The sequence below is a fragment of the Trichomycterus rosablanca genome, chromosome 7, assembly GCF_030014385.1.
Source record: "Trichomycterus rosablanca isolate fTriRos1 chromosome 7, fTriRos1.hap1, whole genome shotgun sequence".
NCBI lineage: Eukaryota > Metazoa > Chordata > Actinopteri > Siluriformes > Trichomycteridae > Trichomycterus > Trichomycterus rosablanca.
In genome coordinates this window covers 8,544,110-8,565,638 of record NC_085994.1, presented here as the reverse complement: position 1 = coordinate 8,565,638, position 21,529 = coordinate 8,544,110, and the positions used below count along the sequence as shown (strand labels likewise).

General features: G+C 40.1%; 1 protein-coding gene across 1 annotated transcript in view; it reads left to right on the top strand.

Annotated features, from left to right (window-relative positions):
• Window positions 1-21,529, top strand: part of aopep (aminopeptidase O (putative)) — a 142,128-nt gene that overhangs the window by 51,420 nt on the left and 69,179 nt on the right. The window contains exons 10-12 of the mRNA XM_062998927.1: window positions 2,719-2,779; window positions 11,156-11,218; window positions 15,053-15,136. Of these exons, the coding sequence (XP_062854997.1) occupies window positions 2,719-2,779; window positions 11,156-11,218; window positions 15,053-15,136 (208 nt within the window). The remainder of the gene's footprint in view (window positions 1-2,718; window positions 2,780-11,155; window positions 11,219-15,052; window positions 15,137-21,529) is intronic.

Genomic DNA, 21,529 nt, shown 5'->3' with positions numbered 1-21,529 from the left:
ACATTTACTTTGACTTTTATTTGATTGCAGACAGGATGGACCTGATATATAATTTAGGTTTTATCTGCTCAACTTCATTTCATTTATTAATAAACATCCATTCCTGCATTTAAGGCCTGCAACACATTCTAAAAAAGTTGGGACAGTAAAGCATTTGCCACTTTGTAATGTTGCCATTTCTTTTCACCACACTTAAAAGACGTTTTGGCACTGAGGATACCAAGCAATTTAGTGTTTCAGGTTTTATTTTGTCCCATTCTTCTTGTAAAAACGTCTTAAGATGTGCAACAGTACGGGGTCGTCGTCGTCGCATTTTTCGTTTCAAAATTCTCCACACATTCTCTATTGACTTTTGATGATGACCATGATTGCAGTTACCTGTTGACATTGCCTGTTTGGAATCACATAATTATTTATTTTTTTCACATCATTACTAACCCTAAATTGCCCTGTCCCAACTTTTTTTGGAATGTGTTGCAGGCCTGAAATGGAGGAATGAAGGTATATTAACAAAAGAAATGAAGTTGAGCAGATAAAACATGAAATATCTTGTGTTCAAACTGTCTGCAATCAAATAATAGTCAAAGTAAATGTAAGGAACACTGCATTTTTTTTTTATTTGCATTTTCCTTACTGTTCCAACTTTTTCTGATTTGGGGTTGTAAAATGCAATTAAAACAATAATCTGTGATTTTTGTTTTGTTTTCTTGAGCCTTTATTTAACTAAAAAGTAAAGAAATGACTTTCAATGTTTTGACTGGTTGTATTTATTAAATGTGATTGCCTGCAATCATAAAAAGTTGGAACAGTGGAGAGATGTGGTACACTCCTGAGTTACTCCCAAGGTTTCCATAAAGGCATAATGAGCAAATCTGGTGATAAAAAGATTTATTAAACCACAATTTAAGCCGGATTCTTTTCCTGTATGGTGATAAAAGCATCAGGAAAGAGATTTTACAATTTCTGTCCATATTTGTTGGCTGTTATACAACCATGAAAAGCAAATAATAGTAAATAAAAAGCAAATATTCATGAATCCCCCAGTAAACAGCTGACTTGGACATTTTGGATTAAAAGAAATATGGTAAAAATTTACTTATTATAGAATATCATTTTTCTTTGTTGTTGGGGGGCTGTTTTCTGTTCCTTAAACCAAGTGAAGTGTCTTCACGTCTTTGATACATGAGGTTTTTGAAGTGTAGCCCTTTCCGGAATTCCAGCTTTAAAAATGTAGATTAATTTTTTTGTAGTATTTTTATCAATAACCAACAAATACAGACAATATAATGTCTGATTTACTGACTCCATGCTCAAGGGCCCAACAATGGCAGCTTTGGCAGTGATGGGGCTTCAACTTATGACCTTTCAATAGTCCAGTACCTGCTGAGCAGGTTTTAATGTTTTTTTTAAATTAAACAGTGAAATTCATAACTTTTCATTTAAAGGGTACTCACACAGAGTCCTAAAACATTAATGAGCATGACATGAATATTTTATGTGGTAATTCTAGAGACTGTGAATGACATTGTGCCAAAATGTGTGTAGACAAAGTTTTCTGTAATACGTGACTTGAATTTTGGGGGGAGAAGCCTCCATTCTAATAACATTCTAGTGAATTTAGAGGGCTCATAAAGATTCAGAGATCATAAGAGTACAAAACTATTATAACACGATATATGATCAAAAGTATTCGGACACCTGATCATAAGTGTGTTTGACATCCACTTCTGCACAGGTGCCACGGTTTGCTTATCAGGGTCCTGATAAGGCAGCTGTAGCATATTGGTTACGGTACTGAACTAGTAACCAGAAGGTTGCCAGTCCAAGCCCCATTACTGCCAGGTTGAAACTGTTGGGCAAGGCCCTTAACCCTCAATTGCCCAGAATGTATACTGTCACAGTACTGTAAGTTGCTTTGGATAAAAGCATCTGCTAAATGCCGAAAATGTAAATGTCCTTGCACAGTGCTTGAACACTCCATCCACTTATTCTGGCCTTCTCCACCCAGCAGACTCGGTAGCCAGTGGCTCAAATGGCACTGCCCACTCAATGGCGTCCAGCCGACTGGTAGCAAAGCCAATCTCAGCGCTGGTGTGCTAGCGAAATATCCCGTTGCGCCACCTGGGCACCCCCCCCCCCCCCCCCCTTTTTTTTAATTAATGTAGCTCATGTACCTTTTAAATTAATGATTTGATGCCTCTAATCAAAAAATTTTAACTTTTAAATTTATTACACTATACTAAAACATTATGTCTGTTTAATTTAATGAAAATAAAATAATTGAAATGCTGATGTGCTACAAAGATTAATAAACTAAACTGTTTACAGTCCTGAATGTTAAAATATAAAACACTGAGCTGTCCAATCATAATGATAATATAAAAAAGCCTTTTATAAATTCTCCAGCATTGTTTAAAGTATTTTTATCTAATGATTATTAATGTGTTATAAATGTACAATGAATGTACTTTTTGATTATACAGAAAGTTCTACAGAAAATGTTGTTTAGCGTTTCCTTTTTTCTCTTAGATTTTTTGTAATAGTATTTTAACTTCTGCACCAAACGTGCAGTTTATTGCTGTTTAAATGGTCTATAACGTGATTGGATTTGACACTTTATTAAAAGCTTTTTTCTGGGAGTCGCATAAAAGAAAAGGTTTATGAATTCACTGTATTTCTGGTTTTGAATATTTTATTTTTTATTTTTTATTTTTTTAGTCGAGGCCTCACCCTTGAGTCAGTTTATTCAGACTGGCTGGATACACCTGGAATACCGAAGGTAAGAAACAAAGGAAAGAACGTTGCAATCTATGTTAAGCTGTTTTCTCTATCAGAAAAACTTAAATGTGGTCTGATAGGGTTGTTTTGTTACGCTAAAGCTAGAATGCTGTGATTAGAGTTTCAGTGATGTGGCTATTTCAAATGTCAGGGCATAGATATTATTAAGCTCATGTAAGCCTAAAATGATTATTCCTTCCTCCTGAATTTCAACTCTGTTGAGCATTTCTACCCTGTTTAAATAACACTTTCATAATGTGCATAATGAGTATGTTAGAGCACAGGGCAGATGTACCAACCGAGTGATTCATTGCCTTTTCATGCCGGCCTGGTTATTATTCAATCTGATTACTGTTAAACAATTTGGGAGGAAATCCATTTTGATCCCAGGCTCAGATCATGTTTCTGCATTAGCTGAACAGTCTTGATGTATGGCTATTAGCAGGGTGGGCTAAACCTTATTGCTACTGAATGTTACAACTGAGGAAGATCTCTACTACTGCAAGTGCTGTGAATTCAAACTCAGGTTGACACATTTGCCCGCAGTGCTACAAATCAAACCGATTTCTTTCTGTTCTTGTTTATTTCATCCAGTTTTAATCTAATAATAATCAGTTAAAACACTTCCTTAGCCTGCTCTGCTAAGCTTTTCATTTTAAGATCAGTTTCCCTGCTGTAATCCAGCATTCTGTGCTCCTTGTTTATGGTAACTAATAGTGGAAAGCTGCCAAAACCAACAAGAAATAGTTTTCAATTATAAGATTAAATTCCTTTATCCCACATTACTGTGCACTGGATAACATTTTGTACTCAAACGTTCTTTAAATAAATAATGACAGGAAATGGTTGAACTCCACAATAAACATTCATTCTCTTTCACACACTCAAAATATGAGACACACCCACAGTATGACTAATGAGATGGGAATAGGATAGAGCTAATTTTTTACTGGGCTTTGATTTGGGCATTGAGGAATTAGTGGAATTATTTAGATTTTGGGATCTCGGTGCCTCTTTTAACTGCTAACTGATTTTTTTTTCTAAAATTCCCAGCTAATTTATATATATTGCTGTGGTTATACACTGACCACTGACAGGTGAAGTGAATAATACCTGATTATCTCTTCATCACGGCACCTGTTAGTGTGTGGGATATATTAGGCAGCAAGTGAACATTTTATCCCCCAAAAAATGGACAAGCGTAAGGATTTGAGCGAGTTTGACAAGGGCCAAATTGTGATGGCTAGACGACTGGTCAAAGCATCTCTAAAACTGCAGCTCTTGTGGGGTGTTTACAGTCTGCAGTGGTCAGTATCTATCAAAAGTAGTCCAAGGAAGGAACAGTGGTAATCCGCTGACGGGGTCATGGGCGGCCAAGGCTCATTAATGCACGTGGGGAGCGAAGGCTGGCCCGTGTGGTCCGATCCAACAGACAGTCTACTGTAGCTCAAATTGCTGAAGAAGTTAATACTGGTTCTGATAGAAAGGTGTCAGAATACACAGTGCATCGCAGGTTGTTGCATATGGGGCTGCATAGCCGCAGACCAGTCAGGGTGCCCATGCTGACCCCTGTCCACCGCCGTAAATCGGAACTGGACGACGGAGCAATGGCAGAAGGTGCGTGCGTGTGCTACACCTGGTGCCTCAGTGGCAAGGGGGAACACGTTTTATTACAAAATGATTTAAACAAAATTAAATAAAACTCCTTCTTAACTGTTGTAGCTGATTAATATGGGCTGTAAATGGAAACCTATATAGCCCAAATGAAACTACCAGGCAGCCATGGACATTCAGAAATGTTGTACACGTATGTTTAAAACTCGTAGCTCTTATAAAGTAATAAACCAGTATCAGGTGTTACACCAGGGTCCTTCACTGTAGCTTTTGATTTTAGTGTAAAATCATCTTTTATTATCGGAACTGAGAAAAGTAGTGTTAGAGTCTCCAAACAATTAATGCGCAGATTTATTAAGGCCAAAAACCCCTTATCTTTAATAATTCCTATTTTAAGTTAAAGTAGAGGCAGCATGGTAACACAGCTGGTAAAGTGGGTGCGACAGAGTTCAGTCATTGCCTGCAGTCACTGGCTACCTGAAAATTGCCTCAAGATGTGAATGAGTAAAAGTGCTGTAAAAGTATGTTGTTCTGCAGTGGCCATGCAATAATTAGGGCTCTATTAAATTCACAGGAAAAACTGGCTTAATTTCACAGACCTTGTTTTTCAAAAATCAGAGATTTCACAGATTACATTTAAATTACACTCATACATTTAATGATAGAATAAATGAAAGCTACAACACACAGCACAGCCTACCTTAATGGTTGAACGTAAACCTAGAACATCCAGCGAAGGTGCAGGGCTCGTGTTTGGACCCATTGCTACCCCCCCTCCCCCCCCCCCAAATCTCCTCTGAGTCCACAGAATTGGTTGGTAGTTTTTTACACTCAGTTACTCGAGTCGTGTTTTAGCTGCTTTACACTTCCACATCTTAAACATTTTGACTAAGCGATTGCTAACTGAATTGCTGTAGGTTTGCTAGGATCACCTCGTAGTTAAAAATAACCAGTAAACGTGATGCACTTGAATGCTACGTGGATAAAACATGTTAAATTGCTTTGATTACATTTACATTTTTAGCATTTAGCAAACACCTTTATCCAGAGCGACTTACAGTACTGTGACACTATACAGTCTAAGCAATTAAGGGTTAAGGACTCAAGGGCCCAACATCAGCAACCTGGCAGTGGTGGGGCTTGAACCAGCAACTTTCTGATTAGTAGTCCAGTACCTTAACCGCTAGGCTACAACTGCCCTTTTAATTATAGAATAAATTGAAGCTACAATACACAGCACAGCCTACCTTAATGGTTGAATGTAAACCTAGAACATCCAGCGAAGGTGCAGGGCTTCATGTCGTCCGTGTTTGTTTGGTAGTTTTTCAAACTCAGTTACTCGTGCGTGTTTTTAGCTGCTTTAGACTTTAGATCTTGGACATTTTGACTAAGCGATTGCTAACTGAATCGACTCATTTCACAGTCAGTGACAGGATTTTCATGGCCGTGAATTAGGTAGGGCCTTAGCAATAGTTATCTGCAACCAGGAGTCCAAAAGAGCTTAAATTGTGCTCAGTTTTCTTGGTTGTCACTGAATCCATCATAATCCTGAGAAGGGTTGTGTAAGCAGTACAAATGAGTTACAGTAGACCCTTGACTTACAAATTTAATTGGTTCCAAAGGGGCTGTTCTTAGGTCAAAATGTTCATTAGTTAAACCTATTTTTCCCATAAGAAATCATGTAAATAGAATTAATCTGTGCCAGTCATCCCAACTCCCCCCCCCCCCTTTTACCTAAGCTTTCTAATGTCTTAAATGGTAATTTTTTTGTTATAAATACAAGTATATTTTCCTTTAAATCTTAAATTATAGAAAAGACATTCCTGTAATAAACAATAATAAACAACAATACACAGTAGTACTGTACGTAAAACACACATCACGTTTCAGTACAGTACGTGTGCTGTACCAAACACCATAATACATTTCCTTCTTTTTATATAAAATGTGTCTACCAGAAACAACAATAACTCTCATATTTCTCTATTATTTCCTTCTTTATTTCAATAGTGTTGTATTTTGTAGGTGTAATTGCACGAAAGCAAGAATACTTTACTTATCGATTTCCTTCTTCTCTCTCACTCACTGTCCCCGCTGTCTGATACACAGTGACGGCTACTGGCAGGAGTAATTATACAACACAACAAATGTAATAGATTTTTTTTCATTTTTTCAGCTCTGCACTCTCTCTACACCTTATTTGGGGACATTTTAATATTGAAAACACCGGAAAAAGATCGTTTGTAACCCGAAATGTTTGTATGGTAAACCGTTCGCAACTAAAGGGTCGACTGTATTATTAATATTAAGTGCCACCAAGTCGATTCCAACTTCTGGTGACGTATGGATTGTATTTCTCCAGAACATCCTGTCCTGTCCTCTGTCTGGGCATTCAGGTTCCTATAATTAGATCTATTAATCTTGTTGCTCGATGTCTTTCTCATCTTTCACCTTTGACTCTTCCAAACATCCAAATTTTTGTCTGGTTTCTTGTTTTTTGCACAATCCTGACACTTTTTGATTGTGTCCAGTTTTAAGACAGTACTAATGGCCGAGTCTTATAGGTGTGCTGTCCTGTAGAACCAGAAGGTCAGGTTATATGCAGAATGAGAGCTACAATCAGAGCTATAAAGCAGCCATGTGGAGCAGCTCTTGTTAACAGTGGCAGTTTATGGCCCAAGAGCTCATGCCTGCTGTACCAAACTGCCCACTATCTCCCTTCAAATATGCTCCCACAGTACAAAAATACCCTCGCACGCATGCACACACACACACTGATTCACTCTTTGCCAGGAGTCTCAAAACACACACCTCAGTCCACATTCCTCAACAATACGCTGAACCTGCAGCAAAAACACAAACAACTTTTTACCTTAAAGAGAGATTTCCTTTACACATGAGTACAGCTCTGAACCAACAGCTACAGCGTGCATATCGGCGCAGTTACACACCTAGACGAGATGCTTTAATTCCACTGTTGTTGGGTTTGTACTTTTAGTACTTTTAGTTTGACTTTTTTTGTTGCCCAACTGTAAAGAAACCAGGTTGTTGCTTTTGAGAGGCTCGACTGAGAAACACTGATTCAAGAAGACCAGAAAGACAAGTCCCTGACCAATGCCCACTGGCTTCTATCCATATTTTTATTTCGTCCAACAATTGGCCACCTAAGTATTTTTCTAAACAGTTGGCAGGGGAAGTTGTTTTCTTCTTTTCTCCGATTTCCCCCCCAATTTTCTCCCCAAATCTAGTCGTATCCAATTACCCTGGTTACGTTACACTTCACCTCTACCGATACAATCCTCTACTGCTGACTGAGGAGCTTCACAACTGACACACGCCCCCTCCGATATGTGTGAAGTGCCGAATGCCTCTTTTCACCTGCATGAGGTGAGTTCATATGCAGATCAGCTTTTTGTACGGAGAGCCACACCCTGATCGGCATTATTCCCCAACTCTGGGCGCCATCAATCAGCCAGCAGAGGTTGTAATTGCACCAGTTATGAGAAACACTGAATAACTGCCAATTGCTGAATAAACCCTGAATAACTGCCAATTGCTGTTAATGCAACCGCCCAGCCCAGCCGAATGGCATAGCTGAGATTCGATACGATGTATTCAAAATCTCAGCTCTGGTGTGCTAGTGTATTTTACCGCTGCGCCACCTGAGCGTCTAGGAGGGGGAGTTTTTAAGGCCCATCCATTTCACTGCACCCAAGAGGCAAACACCACTATGTGGGGAGAATATCGCTGCCCATAAAAACAGACCTGTCGGGCCAGGCAGGTGCCTAGCCCAGGTGGGTCTTGTGTTGCGATCTGTCAGAAGTAATTGTTGTTGGTTGGAAACATTAAAAAAAACTAGCACACCAGAGCTGGGATTTTGAATACATCGTATCAAATCTCAGCTCTGCCATCTGGCTGGGCTGGGCGACCACATGAACAACGATTGGCTGTTTCTCAGGGATGGGATGAGCTGGAACAGAATTCCTCATAACTGATGCAATGATGATGGCTGATTGATGGTGCCTGCACAGAGTTGGGGAATAATGCTGATCAGGGTGTGGCTCTCTGTGCACAAAGCTGATCTGCATATGAACTCGCCTCGTGCAGGTGAAAAGAGGCAATCATCGCTCAGGTGGCGCAGTGGTAAAACACGCTAGCACACCAAAGCTGGGATTTCGAATATGTCGTATCGAATTTTAGCTCTGCCATCCGACTGGGCTGGGCAGCTACATGAACAACGATTGGCTTGTTGTTCATACAGGGCGGGAAGCCGGATAGGGACCTCATAACTGATGCAATTACGACCTCTGCTGGCTGGTTGATGGTGCCTGCACAGAGTTGGGGAATATTGCTGATCAGGGTGTGGCTCTCTGTACACAAAGCTGATCCACATATGAACTCGCCTCGTGCAGGTGAAAAGAGGCAGTCTGTACTGATCACGTGTCGGAGGGGGCGTGTGTCAGTTGCGAAGCTCCTCAGTCAGCAGTGGAGGGTTGTATCGGTAGAGGTGAAGCAGAACGCAATCAGGGTAACTGGATACGACTAGATTAGGGGAGAAAATTCTAAATAAAAAAACTAGTAACAGTCATAGGAAAGCTGAAGGATTGTTCTGAAGTTCAGAAGTTACGAGGGATCTTCAAAAAGTTTCTGCACTTATATTTTTTGTTGGCAACGGTGAGGGCGGAAGGAGTAGTAATTGGTCGTGTCTGAGAGACTGAGAGAGCTCATAGTCCGGATTTAGGGGAAGAAGATTTTAAAGTGATGATGATGGTAAAAGCAGCGGTGCATCAGTGGCTATGCGCTCAACCAAAACATTTTTTGCTGATGGCATTAAAAAATTGGTACGCCGCTGGGAAAAATGCTTCGGAAGGTCACTGTAGAAAAGTGATGTCATTTGTTTTTGAAATTCTTAATAAATAGAGTTTAAAAAGTATGGAAACTATTAAAAGAACACAGTCATAGCAAACACCATGAACGTTGTTGGTACAATGGATTGTATAGTCTGTAAGTAGAAAGTCTGGAACCAAACATTATGCACCATAGACGATTTCCTAACATGGATATGTACTGATCAGCCATAACATTAAAACCACCTCCTTGTTTCTACACTCACTGTCCATTTTATCAGCTCCACTAACCATATAGAAGCACTTTGTAGTTCTACAATTACTGACTGTAGTCCATCTTTTTCTCTACATACCTTTTTAGCCTCCTATTACCCTGTTCTTCAATGGTCAGGACCACCACAGGACCATGACCGACAGGTGTTACTTGGGTGTTGGCTCATTCTCAGCACTGCAATGACACTGACATGGTGGTGGTGTGTTAGTGTGTGTTGTGCTGGTATGAGTGGATCAGACACAGCAGCACTGCTGGAGTTTTTAAATACCGTGTCCACTCACTGTCCACTCCATTAGACCTAGTTGGTCCACCTTGTAGATGTAAAGTCAGAGACGATCGCTCATCTATTGCTGCTGTGAGTTGGTCATCTTCTAGACCTTCATCAGTGTTCACAGGATGCTGCCCATAGGGCGCTGTTGGCTGGATATATTTTTGGTTGATGGACTATTCTCAGTCCAGCAGTGACAGTGAGGTGTTTAAAAACTCCAGCAGCGCTGCTGTGTCTTATCCACTCATACCAGCACAACACACACTAACACACCACCATGTTAGTGTCATTGCAGTGCTGAGAATGACCCACCCAAATAATACCTGCTCTGTAGTGGTCCTGGGAGAGTCCTGACCACTGAAAAACAGCATGAAAGGGGGCTAACAAAGCATGCAGAGAAACAGATGGACTACAGTCAGTAATTGTAGAACTACAAAGTGCTTCTATATGGTAAGTGAAGCCGATAAAATGGACAGTAAGTGTAGAAACAAGGAGGTGGTTTTAATGTTATGGCTGATCGGTGTGGATCAGCAGTTCCTTGAAGAGAGAGTTGCAGGATGGTGGTAAAACAGCAGGAACAACAGTAACACAAGGAGCACTAAGCAATAAAGTGCATCTTGATTATACCTGTTTCTAAACCCTGTGCAAAATTTCTCTGCAAAGGAATTGTTTTGTTGATTAATTTGACTTTGAATGATACTAGATTAGTTTACTGTAATTGACTGCATGTGCGAGAGTGTGAGAGAGTTTTAGCGGCTCCCTAGCTCGTATAGGAAGAGGCAGGGTTTGATTACAAAGGCGTCTCACTCCCAGACCTGAATTGTTACTGCTGCCTCACTTTCACTCCATACAGTCTCTCTCTCTCTCTCTCTCTCTCTCTCTCTCTCTCTCTCTCTCTCTCTCTCTCTCTCTCTCTCTCTCTCTCTCTCTCTCTCTCTCTCTCTCTCTCTCTCTCTCTCTCTCTCTCTCTCTCTCTCTCTCTCTCTCTCTCTCTGTTTCTTTTTCTCTCCGTCATTATCTTATTTCCCTCCCTCTCTCCTTTCCTCTCCCTCTCTTTCTGTTTATTATCCACTGTTGTCCTCCCCCGGTCTCTTGTCCGCTGTGTTTTCCTCACTCGTTCAGTGTGGATGTGAGACAGACAGTGAGACAGTAGAGCAGTGTGCTGGTGGAACAGACTGTAATAAGGTTAAGTGCAGCTTGCGTGAGAGAGAGAGAGCGAGCGAGAGAGAGACTGGAGGAGTGGATCAGCAAGGAACTGACGTCCCTTTTCAACTTAATGAGAGATTTTTTTTCTTTTCTCTCTCTCTCTCTCTCTCTCTCTTCCCCTCTCTCTCTTGCCACTCTACATTCTTGTCCTCGTGCCCCCTGTTCCAGTGGTTGGAAGAAGCCAGCTCGACGTGGTTGCAGTCTCCACCAGTCACAGAAGTCAAACAGGAGGTAAGTCTTTTTTAATTCATTTAAACTATCGCATGCCAGCGTCACTGTGAGTTTTCTGTGTACTTGGGTACAACTTGAGTCGTACAGGCTTTTAGATTCGTATTCAGGTTCCTAATTTCTTAGTCTCTGAGTAATGTTTTCCATTGCTTTCATAGTTGTTGGCTGTGTGATCTGTTTAGTGCTGGCTTGATCCAGCGTTTCCCGTTAGACGTAGCTGGAGCATCACTCAGTGGCTGAGCAGGAAAATCACAGATTAGACAGAAGTGCGGGGTGATGTGATAATATAATATTCATATCACAATATACAAACAACATGATTCACTTGTTTGAGTGCTGTAAGTTATTGTTTTTACATGTAGTGATTTAATCTCTATATATTTAACTAAAGGGTTGTCTGGATAGGCTGAATGTCAATATCAGTAGACACCTGTTTACTTTACTGTACAGGTCACAACCCTTAAAATTAAACATATTTTGTTAGAATGTCCTAGAATTTCAGCCCTCAGAGACGACTTTTATAGGGTTGAGAATTAAAATTCTGAACTTTTTAGACAGACTTGACATACAACAAATGATCTAAACAAATAATGATGTACAGTTTCATTATCTGTCTATGCCAAAGATATAGCCAGTATGTTGCTCATATGGCAATAAACCCAAACAAACTGTACAGGTCATGGAATATTTAAATTTATAGTAATTATGCAAATGCAGCCTTCTGTTTTTAGGAACCAGGACTAAATGTCACTATATATTAAGCTGCATTTTTGGTGTGTAAGCAATTAGTTTAGCAATCAAAATCTTTCATAATATTTCGTACTTGTTAATAGTAATAAACTATAAAATACATTAATATATAGTGGAATCATTAAGAGAAAATAATACAATTACTGAGCCACTGTTTTGTTATTGCAAAACCTCAGCAAATCACATTAATATGTCAGATATTTGAGCCGCTCACCCACATTTACTAGAGTACTGGCTTTTTTTATAACCACGTGAGGCTGCAGGTGACTTTTAGCTGCTTTATCTACTCTCTGCTGTCTTTATATCTTTATGTATAAGTAACTACTGTATTTTTTCCTGAAAAGGAATAAAAATGTAATTTAATGGTTCTTTTTTTCATAAAATGTGGCTCCACTTTAGTAAAACTGTCATGATGTGCACCATGTTGGTCTTCTCTTAGTCTTATTCTATAAATTATTCAATATTTACTAGATCTAGTGATCTGTCTATAAAAGAGTGTAATTAATGTGTGATTGCTAGGGTATAACTTTTGCCTTTTGCAAAGACTTGTAGAGTGTGTGTTTGCTGTGTGTGTGTGTGGTGTGTGTGTGGTGTGTGTGTGTGTGTGAGCTCAGTGTTTAAAATACTGCCAAGTTGCCACTCTTCGGCACCTGAGCGAAACACTTAACTCTTAATTACTTGCGTTGTATTAAGCCACAAATGCTGTTAATCTAAATGTGCTAGTGTGTGGTGTTCACAAACATATGCTGACATCTGACCATGGGCTCGTTGGACAGTAAGCATTAATATAAGTAATATTAACAACCCTAATGTGGCTTTAGCAGACTCCACTATTCTTGGTAGGTTTTCCACAAGATTTTAGAGTGTGTCTGTGCAAATTTGTGCCCGTTTTAGTTTTAAGTTTGGGCACTGATGTTGGCCAACAAGACCTGGCTTGCAATCAGATTTAAGTCAAGTTGTTCCAAAGATTTTGGCTATATTGCTTTAACAGGTAGTGATTTAATATCTACGTATTTAACTAAAGGGTTGCCTGGATTTGTATGAACATCAATATTAATAGACACCTGTTTACTTACTGTACAGATCATGGAATATTACAATTTACAGTAATTATGCAGATGCAGCCTTTTGTTTTTAGGAACCAGGACTAAATGTCACTATATATTAGGTGTTTAAGCTGCATTTTAGGTGTGTAAATATATTATCAATAAGCAATTAGTTTAGCAACCAAAATCTTTCATAATATTTTGTATACTTGTTATTAATAAATCATAAAATAAATTAATGTATGTTGGAATAATTAAGAGAGAAGAATCATAGCACTGAGCCAATGTTCTGTTATTGCAAAACCTCAGCAAATCACATTAATATGTCAGATAATTGAGCCACTCACCCACATTTACTAGAGTACTGGCTTTTTTATAACCACGTGAGGCTGCAGGTGACTTTTAGCTGCTTTATCTACTCTCTGTTGCTTCTATATGTAAGTAGCTACTGTATTTTCTCCTGAAAAGGAATATAAATGTCATTCAGTGGTTCTTTTTTCCTAAAATGTGGCTCCACTTTAGTAAAACTGTCATGATGTGTTTCATGTTAATCTTTTTATTAGTCTAATTCTATAAAATATTCAATATTTACTTGATATTTACTAGTGATTGGTCTATAGAAGAGTGTATTATACTATTCTTGGTAGGTTTTCCACAAGATTTTAGAGTGTGTCTGTGTGAATTTGTGCCCATTTAGTTTTGAGTTCAGGCACTGATGTTGGCCAACAAGACCTGGCTTGCAATCAGATTCAAGTCAAGTTCTTCAAAAAATTAAGGCTTTGTTCCGGCCACTGTAGTTCATTCCCACCAAATTTGTCTATTAATCTATTATTTCTAAATGTAATTTCCAGTATTTTCCAGGTTAAGGCCTTCTCCAAATTTGCAGGCATATAATTTACTTTATAAAATTGGTTTTATACACCTGTTTGCAATGGGTGTGCCTAGAACAACTACATAAAAAATTTATTATTTTATACACTGATCAGCCGTAACATTAAAACCACCTCCTTGTTTCTACGCTGTGTCCATTTTATCAGCTTCACTTACCATATAGAAGCACTTTGTAGTTCTACAATTACTAACTGTAGTCCCTCTGTTTCTCTGCATGCTTTGTTAGCCCCCTTTCATGCTGTTCTTCAATGGTCAGAACCCCCACAGGACCACCACAGAGCAGTTATTATTTAGGTGGTGGATCATTCTCAGCACTGCGGTGACACTGACATGGTGGTGGTGTGTTAGTGTGTGTTGTGCTGGTATGAGTGAATCAGACACTCCATGCTGCTGGAGTTTTTAAACACCTCACTGTCACTTCTGGACTGAGAATAGTCCACCAACCAAAAATACATCCAGCCAACAGCGCCCCATGGGCAGCGTCCTGTGACCACTAATGAAGGTCTAGAAGATGACCAACTCAAATGAGCGATCGTCTCTCACTTTACATCTACAAGGTGGACCAACTGAGTAGGAGTGTCTAATAGAGTGGACAATGAGTGGACACTGTATTTAAAAACTCCAGCAGCGCTGCTTTGTCTGATCCACTCATACCAGCACAACACACGCTAACACACCACCACCATGTCAGAGTCACTGCAGTGCTGAGAATGATCCACCACCTAAATAATACCTGCTCTGTGGTGGTCCCATGGGGGTCCTGACCATTGAAGAACAGCAAGAAATCAGGCTAAAAAAGTATTTAGAGAAACAGATGGACTACAGTCAGTAATTGTAGAACTACAAAGTGCTCCTATATGGTAAGTGGAGCTGATGAAATGGACAGTGAGTGTAGAAACCAGGAGGTGGTTTTAATGTTATGGCTGATCGGTGTATACATTAAAAAAATTTTTGCAATGTGTGTGCACAAACACACTGCAGTAATACTAAATCTTAGAGAAATTTGAGACAACTTGTGTGTAGTGTGTTTTGCCACATCACTCATATTTACTAAACACAAGTCCACCAACTTGTGCCTTTGTTCCTCATGTACGCTCTCTCACCTTCTCTCTCACCTTCTCTCTCGTATCAAATTTTCTTTCTCTAGAAGGTTGAAAAATGGATGCGCCTGAGCGGCGGCACTGGAAAGGGCACCAAGCGGAAGAGAGCCGGGCCCAAGGTGAACTTCAAAGAGGTAAGACCCCGCCAAGCCAGCTTTAAATAGCTCCTGTCCCACCCTCTGATCCTCCCTCTGTATTCCTCTTTCATGACTTGTCCTCTTTGTCCTCTTGCTTGCTTCTGTCTCTGTTTTACATACAACAAATAACATACTTTTTTTTTTTTTTTTTGCTTAACTTCACATTGGTTCAAGTCAGCACATGCGATTGTTTATCAATGTAGCAAAAGCATTAAATAGGGAACGGCCCGTGTGGGGGAAAATGAGGTTGCCCGCATTGTTGGTTGCCCATACTTCTAGGCACTGGAGTGCCAGGGAGAGACAGACGAGAACAATCGGGGATTTTAGCCCTTGGCCTGAAATAACTCTTGGCTGATCAGTTCATATGATGTCATATGAGTCGTGACTCAGCTTGATTCGGGTTTTCCTGAGGAAGCGCTGTAAAATGGCCGACCCTCATGATGCCCGTTATTTTGTGTGTGTGTGTGTGTGCTTTACTATACAGTATACTTTATTGTACACATTACTGTATAGAATATACACATGTAAACAGAAAAATACACTGTTAAGCAATGTAAAATTTAGAATTTAGATATTAATTACACGTTTTAAGCCAAAGTGTTATTTTTTACTTTATATTTATTAATCCAAAACACTTTCAAAATGCCGTTAGCTTAACTGGCTGTTTTCTTGCATTCTTCATATGTTGGCTTTTGTGATAAGCATCCAGCTCAGATTTCCATCTGATGATTCCCATGAAGATCATGTTTGTGCCAGCAACTCCTGTTAGCCCCAAAGGCAAAGCAAAATGCCAGTATGACAGTGAAGGACACTAACACACACAAGTTATCAATCACTTACTCACTTATCCAATCAGGGTCGCGGGGGAGGGACCCGCACCGCTCCACCTGGGGATCGAACCCAGGACCTTCTTGCTGTGAGGCGACAGTGCTACCCACTTAGTCACCGTGCCACCCTGCTGGACCAGTAATAAAAGGGTCACTGGTTTAAGTCCCACCACTGCCAAGTTGCCCCTGTTGGGACCATGAGCAAGGCCCTTAGCCTTTACTTGCTTGCGCTAGTCTCTTTGGATAAAAGCGTCTTCTAAATGCTGAAGAAGTTGCTCAAACAACATGTATGCAATCAAGTAGTTCTTCATTTCACATCAAACTGATGACAACTTCAACAGTAATATCTGATGTAATATCTTTTCTAAGCCTTTGTTCGTGTTCTATCATTCACTGATGGTAGTGTGTGTGTGTGTGGGGGGGGGGGGGGTTACGGAGTGTAGAGAATGTGCTAGAACACAATGCCTCTTCACAAACTCGTGAAGTGTTTTTACTGTCTAATCTGCCTTAGATTTTGTAGATTACACACACATACTAAATTCTTTTCATTCACATACATTATAAACTAAATTAATATATTTGTTGGTTAAAACTTTAAACAAATTGATTGTTTAATCTTACAGACCAGTGTTACTATTGCAGAGTCTATTTAAGCAACAATAACTGATTTTGGCAGTTTCTAAACCCAAGGAGACGTAAAAACTTGCTTAACACTGCCATGTGTTCAGGCTGCTCCTAATTTTGGGCAGTTTTGTATTTTGGTTGGTTTTGGATTACATCTGTTCATACTGACTAATTTCTCCTGAGAAACGTGACAGTTTGGATTATTTTTGCTGACTTTGGGAAGGAAACCAATTATACACTGATCAGCCATAACATTAAAACCACCTCCTTGTTTCTACACTCACTGTCCATTGTATCAGCTCTTTGTAGTTCTACAATTACTGACTGTAGTTCATCTGTTTCTCTGCATGCTTTTTTAACCTGCTTTCACCCTGTTCTTCAATGGTCAGGACCCCCACAGGACCACCACAGAGCAGGTATTATTTAGGTGGTAGATCATTCTCAGCACTGCAGTGACACTGACATGGTGGTGGTGTGTTAGTGTGTGTTGTGCTGGTATGAGTGGATCAGACACAGCAATGCTGATGGAGTTTTTAAAATACCGTGTCCACTCACTGTCCGCTGTATTAGACACTCCTACCTAGTTAGTCCACCCTGTAGATGTAAAGTCAGAGACGATCGCTCATCTATTGCTGCTGTTTGAGTTAGTCATCTTCTAGACCTTCATCAGTGGTCACAGGACGCTGCACACAAGACGCTGTTGGCTGGATATTTTTGGTTGGTGGTCTATTATCAGTTCAGCAGTGGCATTGCTGTGTCTTATCCACTCATACCAGCACAACACACACTAACACACCACCACCATGTGAGTGTCACTGCAGTGCTGAGAATGATCCACCATCTACATAATACCTGCTCTGTGGTGGTCCTGTGAGAGTCCTGACCATTGAAGAACAGCATGAAAGGGGGCTAACAAAGCATGCAGAGAAACAGATGGACTACAGCCAGTAATTGTAGAACTACAAAGTGCTTCTATATGGTAAGTGGAGCTGATAAAATGGACAGTGAGTGTAGAAACAAGGAGGTGGTTTTAATGTTATGGCTGATCAGTGTATAATCTGTTATCTTATAATTGTGAGGGGAACAAAGCATCTCCAGTTCCATTTGATTTCATGTATCAGGTCTAAAGCAGATTTCTTAGAAGTTCCCTAGAATTAATAAACAAAAATGTTGGTGTTGCACATACCTGGCAGATTGATGTGTTCTGTAGCACATAACTTCAGAGAATAGTGGAACAACACAAGGGGGTAGAGAGCCCATGAAAGGAAAGGAAGGCCAATTACAGTCTAGTTGGCTCTGTACAATGGCCGAGAGAGAGCGATTGTTTGAAGTGCTGCCATAAAAGCCAGTCTGAAAGGAAACACTGCTGACCCTACACACACACACACACGCACACATACACACACACTCCGTCCCGCGGTCCCCTTCATCCAATCCCTGACTTGTACGGAGAGAGGGAGCCCCCGGGTCCTCCAGGTGTATTTTATATTACTTATTCACAGACTTCAAAAGCCAATGTCCCGTCCCTTGGCTGTTCATAAATCAGGCTTGGGCGCTGCTCTCAATCTGGGAAGAACGCAAGGCCCCGATGAGTAGCGTTCCCGAGTGGTAATTGCGTTATTGCTAATTGGCGCTGTCAAGGGCCAGACACCCCCTGCAAACTTTAGACTGGAATCAGGGTCATTTTAATGTGAAATGAAAGTTTTTGCCTGAAAGTAGCCAGGTTTTATTGCCTTCTACGGTGAGAGTGTGTATGTGTGGATGTGGTGTTCAGAGGGTTTGCTGGGGTGTATTAGTTACGCCTTTGTGATAATGAGCTTCATTTTGCGCTGTTTTCATCCAAAGAGAGAACTTGTCTGCACTGGCTAATTATGACTAAGAGATGAGCGAGAAGTGAGAGAGAAAAGAGAGAGAGAGAAAAGGAGAGGGTTTTTTTTCAGTAGCAGCTTTTAAATTGTTTGTATTATTAAAATTAAACCAAATGCAAATGCTATTAGCATTAGGTCATTAGTTCTAAAGTTGATCTGTCTGTTCCATTAGCTAATGGGTGAGTGGAAAACCAAATATTAAGGAGGTGAAGATGAGGTTATGAAACGTTGCTGTATGCACAGTACAGAGTCTGAGAACTGAAACTTATCCAAAGCAGTTCTTCTTTTTAACCCAATCATATACACCGATCAGGCATAACATTAAGACTGCCTCCTTGTTTCTACACTCACTGTCCATTTTATCAGCTCCACTTACCATATAGAAGCACTTTATAGTTCTACAATTACTGACTGTAGTCCATCTGTTTCTCTGCATACTTTGTTAGCCCCCTTTCACCCTGTTCTTCAATGGTCAGGACCCCCACAGGACCACTACAGAGCAGGTATTATTTAGGTGGTGGATCATTCTCAGCACTGCAGTGACACTGGTGGTGGTGTGTTAGTGTGTGTTGTGCTGGTATGAGTGGATAAGACACAGCAGCACTGCTGGAGTTTTAACATACCGTGCCAACTCACTGTCCACTCTATTAGACACTCCGACCTACCTCCTATCTAGAACTGTGTGGAGTTTGCATGTTCTCCCCATGTCTGCGTGGGTTTTCTCCTGGAACTCCAGTTTCCTCCCACAGTCCAGACACGCATACCGGCTAAGGCTGAGCGGCCACATGAACAACGAGAATGATCCACCAAATACATTCAGGGCAGTGCATTCAGTATTCAGCCTTTAGTCCTTTGTAGAATATTTTGCCCAAACCTTGGTACTGACTCACATACGCTTTGGCTGCAAATATCAAGTATTTTGTTTACAAATATGACCTGCAGGCGTGAGGCGAGGCATATTGAGTGTTCTGTGTGTGTGTGTGTGTGTGTGTGTGTGTGTGTGTGTGTGTGTGTGTGTGTGTGTGTGTGTGTGTGAGAGAGACTATTCGGTTGTGTGAGAACGATCCAGTGTATAAACAGAGAAGAGGATGTAACGTGCGAGAGCTTCTGAGAAAATGATCTGGAGAGAATGTCATGGTCATGTGCTTTTTTTAACACACATTATACACACGTTATGTTCTTCATTCTTTATTTATTCTCAAGTCATTTTAGCTTTAAATGTATTTGTAAATTTGTACACACAGTCTCTGATTAACTGAAGATTTTTGTGTGCAGACACACTTCTCACTGATTCACATATTGGACAGAGTAAAAGGAGCCCATAACCTTGGAGAGTTAAAGACAGGTTGCCAGGAGAAATGGGTACAAATTGAAGCACAGTGCTGCAAAACACAAGTTGTTTCCTCCTGTAGAGGTCTAAAAGCTGTAATTGCCTAGAAAAGCTTTATTTTTATATTTATTTATTTTTATACAGTCAGGCAATAATTTTACCTGGTAGTGAATTTACAGCACTGCATGATGGTTTATTTATATTTTACAGAATACCACACATCATAATCATAAATAAGCACTAAACCACCTCCTTGTTTCTACACTCACTGTCCATTTTATCAGCTCCACTTACCATATAGAAGCACTTTGTAGGTCTACAATTACTGACTGTAGTCCATATGTTTCTCTACATACTTTTTTAGCCTGCTTTCACCCTGTTCTTTAATGGTCAGGACCAACACAAAGCAGTTTTATTTAGGTGGATCATTCTCAGCATTGTGGTGACACTGACATGGTGGTGGTGTGTTAGTGTGTTTTGTGCTGGTATGAGTGGATCAGACACAGCAGTGCTGCTGAAGTTTTTAAATACTGTGTCCACTCACTGTCCACTCTATTAGACTCTCCTATAGCTGGTCCACCTTGTAGATGTAAAGTCAGAGACGATCGCTCATCTATTGCTGCTGTTTGAGTTGGTCATCTTCTACACCTTCATCAGTGGTCATAGGACGCTGCCATGGGCACTGTTGTCTGGATATATTTTTGGTTGGTGGACTATTCTCAGTCCAGCAGTGACAGTGAGGTGTTTAAAATCTCCAGTAGCACTGCTGTGTCTGATCCACTCATACCAGCACAACGCACACTAACACACCACATCATGTCAGTGTCACTGCAGTGCTGAGAATGATCCACCACCCAAATAATACCTGCTCTGTAGTGGTCCTGGGAGAGTCCTGACCATTAAAGAACAGCATGAAAGGGGGCTAACAAAGCATGCAGAGAAACAGATGGACTACAGTCAGTAAATGTAGAACTACAAAGTACTTCTATATGGTAAGTGGAGCTGATAAAATGGACAGTGAGTGTAGAAACAAGGAGGTGGTTTTAATGTTATGGCTGATCGTGTATATATACCTTATAGAAATATAACTTATACCATTATGTTACATTTTAATAGGCCTTTTGTACATTATAAACTTTAAGTCTAGTCAAATAATATTTATGGTTAAGTCCTAAATAAAATAACAGGGATCACAGTGCCAACAAAAATACACAAAACCTGTTTTACAATTGCCAAGACATGACATTTTAACAAATCCAACCTGCTGTAGGTGTTTCGATGCCTTTTTTAATATTGTTTGCTTACCTACAAGCTGACTGGACATTTTATTCCCATTTATATAGCAACTACAGATAGATAAAACATCTAGATCTTCTTAAATGTTTGTACTTGATGAATATACTGTACGTTGTTCTGTTCCCATTGATTGATACATTTGTGTTCTCTGCTGTTGTATTTTCGTTGGATTTATTTTATCACTGTGTGTTTGTGTTGTAAGTAAAACAAGGGCAGTTGTAGCTCAGTGGTTAAGGTAATGAACTAATGCTCAGAAGGTTGATGGTTCAAGCTGACCACCACAAGGTCGCTACTGTTGGGCCCCTGAGCAAGGACCTACGCAAGGCCCTTAACCCTTAATTGCTTGTACCGTTTATTGTCACAGATGTTATTGGCTTTTGATAAAAGCCTGTAAATGGTGTAAACATAAGTAAATGAGTGAGTGAGTGTAATGGTGTATATTGAT